This window comes from Lupinus angustifolius, unplaced genomic scaffold (assembly GCF_001865875.1).
Source record: "Lupinus angustifolius cultivar Tanjil unplaced genomic scaffold, LupAngTanjil_v1.0 Scaffold_16_66, whole genome shotgun sequence".
NCBI classification, from domain to species: Eukaryota; Viridiplantae; Streptophyta; class Magnoliopsida; order Fabales; family Fabaceae; genus Lupinus; species Lupinus angustifolius.
This window is the reverse complement of record NW_017718915.1, coordinates 5,435-13,441: the sequence shown is the minus strand read 5'-3', so window position 1 is coordinate 13,441 and position 8,007 is coordinate 5,435. Positions and strand designations below refer to the sequence as shown.

At 33.3% G+C, this 8,007-nt stretch overlaps 1 protein-coding gene across 4 annotated transcripts; it reads right to left on the bottom strand.

The window, feature by feature from the left end:
* LOC109337981 (probable serine/threonine-protein kinase PBL19) lies at positions 1–4,965 on the bottom strand. 4 transcript variants are annotated; one of them, XM_019575098.1, is made up of 5 exons: positions 4,852–4,965; positions 3,309–3,661; positions 2,312–2,572; positions 1,973–2,095; positions 1–1,387 (listed from the first exon to the last, which is right to left on the bottom strand). In XM_019575098.1, exons 1-5 carry the CDS (start codon positions 4,922–4,924, stop codon positions 878–880), a joined length of 1,320 nt encoding a protein of 439 aa, XP_019430643.1. In that variant the 5' UTR covers positions 4,925–4,965; the 3' UTR covers positions 1–877. The 4 variants fall into 4 exon arrangements, with proteins under 4 accessions (XP_019430643.1, XP_019430646.1, XP_019430644.1 ...); XM_019575101.1 differs by having other exon boundaries at positions 3,309–3,666; positions 4,852–4,874; XM_019575099.1 differs by lacking the exon at positions 4,852–4,965 and adding an exon at positions 4,491–4,840 and having other exon boundaries at positions 3,309–3,666.
* Positions 4,966–8,007: the final 3,042 nt, after the last annotated feature.

The following is an 8,007-nucleotide window of genomic DNA, read 5'->3' as shown; positions in this document are numbered from 1 at the left end:
AAAATCACAGTATGCATATACAGCAGATTAGTTTAGAATTATAAAGGAACCATTATACATCAATAATAGTGTTTGCTTACACTTTTCAATACTACAGTGGCTTTTAAGATATCCAGAACAACCATATGAAACAGGCTCAGCCGCTCAGCAACATATATAGCATATCATAGAAACCCAGCCTCTACCTTGAAATCCATAAATCATTCCTCTCACCTACTTAAATAACTTTCTATAAGATCAACAATATTATATTTCAATGTATGTTAGAGGGTAAAATATTAACAAGAAAATAAAGTCAATGTAGCAGATATAAGAATATTGTGTTGGATGACTAACTCACGAAACAAGATAAGATTAGGAAAGATTGCATTAGGGAGAAAGTTGGGTAGATCCTATTGTAGAAAAAGATAATAGAACCACGCGTTAGATGATTTAGGCATGTGCGGAGGAAACCATTAGAAGTCCTACGATGAAGAGTAAATCAAATGAAAGTTAGTTCAATCTCTAGAGGCAGTGAGAGGCTAAGAAAAACCATAGGCAAAATGATAAAAAAAATTTAGAGATCAATGCTTTGTCAATATATGATTTGTGATAAAGCATTATGTTATCATTGGATAATGTAACTGATCTCACCTAGTGAGACTAAGGCTTTGTTGTTCTGAAGCACCAATTGTAATTAATTGGTAAGTAGCACATGATGGAAGCTTTGTAAAAATTGTTGGAGGATATGAAGAGGTCAAGTATTTTTTTGGTGACAGGGTAGCTTTAGGAAGTATACATGTGCTCGTTATGGTGTCTGGAAATGATTGATATAATTCTTGTCATTAAGAAACTGTACCTCAAGGTCACAGGCTTGCTCAGCTAAAAGCTATAATAATCAACTTGCTCCTAAAAGCTTTGGTGTCCATGTCCTAAACCAATTACAATAAACTGTTTTGGGATCGATGACCCTTTTCTTGTTCTGTATTTCAATGTCCTGGGAAGTTTCAACTGATGTAACACTCTTCAAGGGAGGCTGTGGACTAGGACTCGTAGAAGACTCCACAATCCGATTCACCATTTCTAACACCTCACTCATCTTTGGGCGACTCTTCGGGCTTTTAACCAAGCACCGATTAGCTATTATAGCAAGTCTCTGTGCTGACTTGGAGACATGTTTCCTCTCAAGTCTTGGATCCAATATTAACTGAAATTTCTTCCCATCTGAAAGGTAAGGCCTTATCCATTCCAACAGCTTCTGCTCACCCTTGGGGCGATTCCGATCTATAGGGCGCCTGCCAGTAATTAGTTCATAAAGGAAGACACCATAGCTCCATACATCACTCTTTGATGTGAGATGCCCAGTTTGGAAATAATCGGGAGCTGCATACCCCATTGTTCCTACAACCTGATGAACATAGCTGGCATCAAAATAAGTTGTATGTTGATTTCCAGGATGCTGGCTATAAATGGCACGCTTTGGTGTTTCGATCACATAACACTATAATGTATGCTTTAACTATGAAAGCATAATTTTAAGATCAATGTGGCCATGTTACAATAAAAGTAATCAAAGGAAAATAGAGAAACTTAGTTTGAGTAACTTTTTATGGCACAAGAAAAATATCTAAAACATATTCTAGACTTAAAAAGATGAATGTTAGAAACAGGCACCACGAGAGGCCTTATGATTTCCATTACTAAATCATAATTCATAATATTACATATTTGACATAACCATTTTATTCAGCCACACAAAATTGTATGCAGGTTTTGTTGTTGCCGCTAGATTCAGGTCCCTATTATAGCAAATTCCTCTTTTTGTCCATCTTTTTGTCCATGCAAAGAACCACTTACATGGTGCATATGACATAACAGTTTACAAACTATAACTAACCGGTTTAACTTGTCCAAGACTAATCCAACGTCAGCTTTGTACTCTAACAACATTGGATAAATATATGAAATCATAGATTAATAAACATGGACATACCTCTGTTGAGACATGACTTAACCCTTCAGATGGTCCCAATCTTGCTAATCCGAAGTCCGACAACTTGGCATTCCAGTGCTCGTCCAGAAGGATATTTGAAGATTTGAAATCTCTGAAAATTATCTAAATATCTTTCACATAGTTAGCATAGCAATAACAAGCTGACAATGTATTTGGCTAGTAAGTAAAGTATTTTAAAGTTCCAACTTAGCTCCTCCTAGTTTCGTTTCCTTTTTCTTTTAGGAAAATGACTCAAATGAGATGTCAAAATGGGCTTAAAACAATTTTCTGCACAAGGGCTTGTTAATTAAATTGGAAAGCTCTGCTATATGCCTATACCTGAAAATCCATTTCCTCGTGCAGGTATTTTAAGCCACGAGCTGCGTCTTGGGCTATTTTCAATCTCATACGCCATGAAAGATGAGTCTCAGTTCGCAGGGATAAATGGTGTTCCACGCTTCTGTTGGGCATATATTCATAGATCAGAAGCCGCTGAATTCCTCTTTCATCATCATCAGCACAGTATCCCACTAGTTTCACAAGATTGGGATGCTCAACAATACCCAGAACATTCACTTCAGTTACCCATTCCTTATGACCCTGTGTAGCCAAAAAGTTAAATGACAGAAGATTAATACATTGTCATGCAGAGTAAAAAGTATATAAAGGTTATCAGATAATTATTGTTAGATATATAAAAACATTCATGTTTCTCCGCCCAATAGCTTGAGCTTTCGGGTGAGATGACTAGTGATATGGTATTACAGCCTCTATAACAGGTGTTCTAGAATCTAGAGTTTGGTCCTTGTTGCCCCATTCTTCTAATAAAAAGGGGTTGAGTTTCAGCACAAGGACGATGAGCCTGTTCATTGTGCATGCTTTAAGCGCAGAGGGATCTTGCATGAGAGGGCATGACTTTAGATATATAGAACCATCCATGTTCCTTCATGTAATAGCTCAAGCTTTTGGGGGAAATGTCTATGAAAACTCCTATTTATCGTAGCAATCAAAACATATTACATAAAACTGCAGTCTTTGAAAACCGAGCAAGATTTGAAAAGTATAATAAAAATGTGAAGCATGGAAAGATAATTATACATTATCATGACTTCTAAGGGGTCTACACAGCAACTTCTGTGACGATTATATTTTAGCCTTACAATACTATGCTTATTATAACTTGCATTATGATATTAAAATTCACAAAATATACTATAAGGTATACTAATGTACTTGACAACACCTTATCTTCTTTTACCAAGATACCTCCTGACATTAAAAAAGCAACTATGTTGGCATAACTTTCAAGATGAAAAAAAAGAAGGCAGACTCTTGCCTGAGTTCCCCTTTTACCAAGTTGTTTAACTGCAACTTCAATTTTTCTGGAAGGATCATCCACAAAGTTGATCGATCCCTTGTAGACACACCCAAACCCGCCCTCTCCAAGCATAACGGAGCGGCTAAAATTCTTTGTAGCTGATTTCAGTTCAGATACAGTAAATACTTTCAGGTTGCTTGGTCTTTGGGACAAACTAGGAAATGCATTCCTCCTGAGGGAATCTGAACCAGTGTCTGATACATTCGCAGAATTCAATTCAGACAGACCCGACAATGACTGCAAGATCTTCGGATCATCCTTCTTCTGCCCATAGTAGAACGCAAAACACTTCATTGCAACCTGAACAGAAACTGGACTGCATTTTCATAACAGTAAAAGAAAATTGAGAAACATAAAGTCATTCAAAACCACCATTGAATCTAAATTCAAGGTCAGATGGTGAAGACTTCATACTTTCCACATGTTTCACTAATCACAACAATAAGAACAGCAGCAAAAGCATTTTCCCACTAGGTGGAGTCCATTACATGAACTAAATAATGTTACTGTATTTTGTCAACAATTAAACCTTCCATGCCATTTTGATTTAAATCATTTATAATGGTTTCACTTAGATTTTTTTCTTGGTCTTCCTCTGACTCTAATTATTGACCTATCCTCTATTCAATCAACTCTTCTATTTGTATACTTCTTTAGTTCAGAAAGGAAAAAGTGTAGAATTAAACTTCAGAAGGAACTTCTCAATTTTCATTCCTTGGTAGCCTAACTCCCCTCCCAAACCCCAACAACTCTAATTTCATAATTCAGATAACATCCAAACATAAATGTTGTTTACTAATAAAATCTAATATATTTTTATGAACACCATCTAGGGAATCATTCCTATTCTAGCAAGTCATTTTCTCCTTTTTGGGTAATCTAGCAAGTAAATTCTAAAGTAAAAATTCACAAAATTGGTAATAGAAAGTACATGCTTTGGGAAATAAGTCTAAGAATATCATGTCTCCAAAATTCCATGCACATTTTTTACCCAAAAAATGGTATACCCATAAAAGTATACTCACTTTTTGGGGTATGGGGATCAATTGCAAGCCTAATCTGCTTATTACTACAAACCCATAAAAAAGTTACAACAAAAGAAAGATATATAATTTGATCTATTTTGAATTAGAAACTCACCTCTAGTGTCAATACTCAATACGCAAAAGATAATTTGATCTAAAAAAAGTTTTAGCTTCTCTGAGAAAACGATCTTAACCCATTAGCATCAAAATGAGGAGAATGAAAAAAGGGAGAAGTCTGAACACGACGAGTGCAACCTACCAAGCAAATAAAGCAAACAACATTAATTGGTATTTGTAGAATATTAATTTTATAGAATTAAAATGGAAACTGGTTATAATGTGAATGTGTCATTTGGATTTGATTTGAGAGACCAAGTAAACTAAGAAGAGTTGGAAGAAAGGAAAAATCACGGTTTTTTGTTGTTGTTATTGGTGTTGTGTTTTTGTGTAGAAAATAAGCATTGTGAGCTCTTTACCTCTTTCGGTGGATTGACACTCTCTGCGCCGCTGTATGGGGTAAACTGCAAAACAAACACAAATTTTGGACATGATTGTGTTTTTATGTTTTTTTTACTGTTCTCCATAATTGAGCTAATGCAAAGAGCATCTTTCCTATATTATGGTTATAGTTATTGTGATTTTTTTGTTAATGTGAAAGCTAGCATAGAATGAATTAGTCTCTTTTTTAAAAATATTTTAGAATTTGATATGACTGATTTAAATATAGTTGTGATGTGATTACATTATAGCCACAGTGTTACTATCGCATCATGTTGTCTCGAATAAGTTGCAAAGAGTTTCAATCATTATAAAAAATAGAATTGTTTTAATTGCATCCCCAACAGCAACAATAATACGGTTTTAGAGACTCAGTATTTTTTCAAAAAAATGACACCAATATAACAATCATAATTTAAAATATTGTAAGAATAATCTTCAAGTTTCACACGTTTTTCATATTTATTTTTTGATATTGTAAAGGATAATTTTTAGCCTATGCACAAGAAATTAATTTTTTGTTGGATGTGTGGTTGTTCCTTCTAATAAGTATCGCCTTCAGGAATCGTAGCATTGAACTTTTGATCATCTTGTGTATAAGCTTCATAGATGCTTAAGTACTTAATAGATTATAATTCCATTTTACTGGCAAAGTTACTTCCCAATTGAAAATCATGAGGCTGGTTGCTGCATGTAAAAAACAGGAAGTATATGCTTTTTGTATCAGTGAACCTAAAGAAGCTTCGAGGATGTTAAGGTGGTGCGTTGGTTGACCAAGATTCTTTGACCGTTAAAATCCACTGAGTCATTGACTGGGTAAATTAATAGCAAAAGGACTTGGTTTATTTTGACCAGGCTCATTTGTGCTACAATTAATCACATGTGGGATATCTGTGGTCTTACTTTTGAAATTCATTAACATATAATTTAGACAATTAAGTTAATTTCTCAATAGAGTACACAGCTAAAAGTTACTAAAATATTAAGGTGTGGATTATAGATGGCAAAATAGATATTGTCTGTGGGTGCCCCCGTATAACTAGCATTTTTTTGCGGGCAGAGCATACAAATTTTGTCCGTTTCGTACAATCTTTTGCCCGCCAAGTTTGGGGACATTTACGTTGGGCACGAGGGCGGCCCGCGAGCGGCCCATAAATATAATTTAAGGAAAAGTATGAAAATTTTAAATAAGTTATATTGTACTATGATTTTTAATATCTAAAAAAATGTAATCTAATGTGATTTATCAAACTTTATATAAAATATCAAAAAATTTGTTAATTTTTTATCGTCAACTACATTATTTAATTTCATTTATTATATGAATTTTTATTTTTATTAATTATTCAACAAGGCACGCGGACATTAAATTTTTTTAATTTCAATTTTGCCCGTTAGCCGTTTTAAAACGAGTAGGACATTAAATTTTGTCTGTTAAATCAATGCAAGCATGTCCGCATCCGCTTAAATTTTTGCTGACATATAAGGACGCAGGCTAAACGAGCCGGACGACCAATTTCATCATCTCTAGTCTGGATTGTATGACAGGTGATTTGATAAGATGGAATATGTACGAAAATTCTTCTCGGAGATAAAAGTATAACTAATTTTAAATGTTTTATATGTCTAATCCTCCAACTTTTCGACTTACAAGAGTTGCGAGTGAGAGTCATAAAATATATTAATGAGACGATTGTAAACTCATTTTTTTCTTTCCCTTTAAACCTCGACGTGCCAGCAGTCCATTTACTAATTGGATTTTGGAAGAGAAAGAACGAGAAGAGAAAGGTTTAGAGCTATGTATACACTTATGTTAAAATTGAGTTTTCTAAGAGAGAAAAATGGAAAGAAAAAACTTTAGAGCAGTCATACACTTATGTTAAAACTGAACTAAAACTTTTCATTTCCTTCTAAAACTTAACTCACCTACCAATTCTTATTGATTTAACCCTAAATTCTTTTATAAACTAGTTTAAAAAATATGTTTTGAGCTATTATTTGATAAACTAGTTTCAAAATATGTTTTGTTAGAGCTGTTTCATGAAACTGCTTGGATGATATGCTTTCAAGAGTTTTGCTTGAAATAAATGGAGCTATAATAACTAAATAGTCAGTGATCCTTTACACAATTTCTGAATTTGTAAGCCAACAACTAATTTAGATTTATTTAAACTATTATTATTGAATTAATATTTATAAAATATTCTGTTGCACTTATATGACTCTTGATTAGAATGGTAACGGGTACCGAGACTAATGGATATCCGCTACGAGTTGGGTATAGATCTATGTTTTTGGATCTATGAGTAATTAAGACTCGGGATTTTAAGACTCGTTATTGGATAAGTTAAGGTCTGGACAATGAAATACCAGACCCACGAGTACTCGGACGCGCTATTTCTTCTTATATATTGTTAATCCATAATGTTATATTAATAAATATGATTGTTATATTATTAAATAGTGATATTATATTGTTAAGTAGTGATGTGATATTATGTTGTTAATTGATATGTATAATATAATATTTTGTTGATTGAACACTTCTTGCTAAATCAAATTTACGTCATAATGTTGAAATTATCTTCAAATAGTCAACTTAAAATGTGTTAAAAACTTTAAATATTTTGTAGTTTTTTCTCTTGTTGATTACCTAACTATCATATAAGATTGTAGAAAACAAAATTACAATTATATAAATTACTCTCAATTATTTTTAATATTTTGAATTTGTGGTACTCACAGATCCGCTGAGTACCCAATGACTCATGAGTAGCAGACACAAAGAATATCATCATGAGTTTAGGGCGGATTTGATTCAAAAAATGAAACAATGAGGTAAGTTTGAATAATACCCTACCTGGACCCATCTAGAACTATTAGCATCCTTACTCTTGATTTTAAGATTTTTTATTTTTTTAAATATGTTTTATTGTTCATCAATATAATTAAATGATATCACCCAAGTTCTATTATTAGTTTGTAAAATAAATGGAGGGACTTTCCATCCTTAAAGCTTTGTTTGAGAGTGTGATTTTCAAGAGGAAGAGAAATGAATGAATGACTTTAGAAAGTCTTCCTATGTTTGAGAGTTGGATGAAGAAGAAAGGAAAATTTTGGAGGATTTATCAATC

Coding starts and splice junctions, on each gene's coding strand:
- LOC109337981 (XM_019575098.1), bottom strand. CDS start 4,924: ATGTCCAAAATTTGTGTTTGTTTTGCAGTTTACCCCATACAGCGGCGC. Junction 2,573..3,308: donor TTGGTAAAAGGGGAACTCAG/GCAAGAGTCTGC, acceptor TTGGCTACACAG/GGTCATAAGGAATGGGTAAC. Junction 1,388..1,972: donor TAAGTCATGTCTCAACAGAG/GTATGTCCATGT, acceptor TATGTTCATCAG/GTTGTAGGAACAATGGGGTA.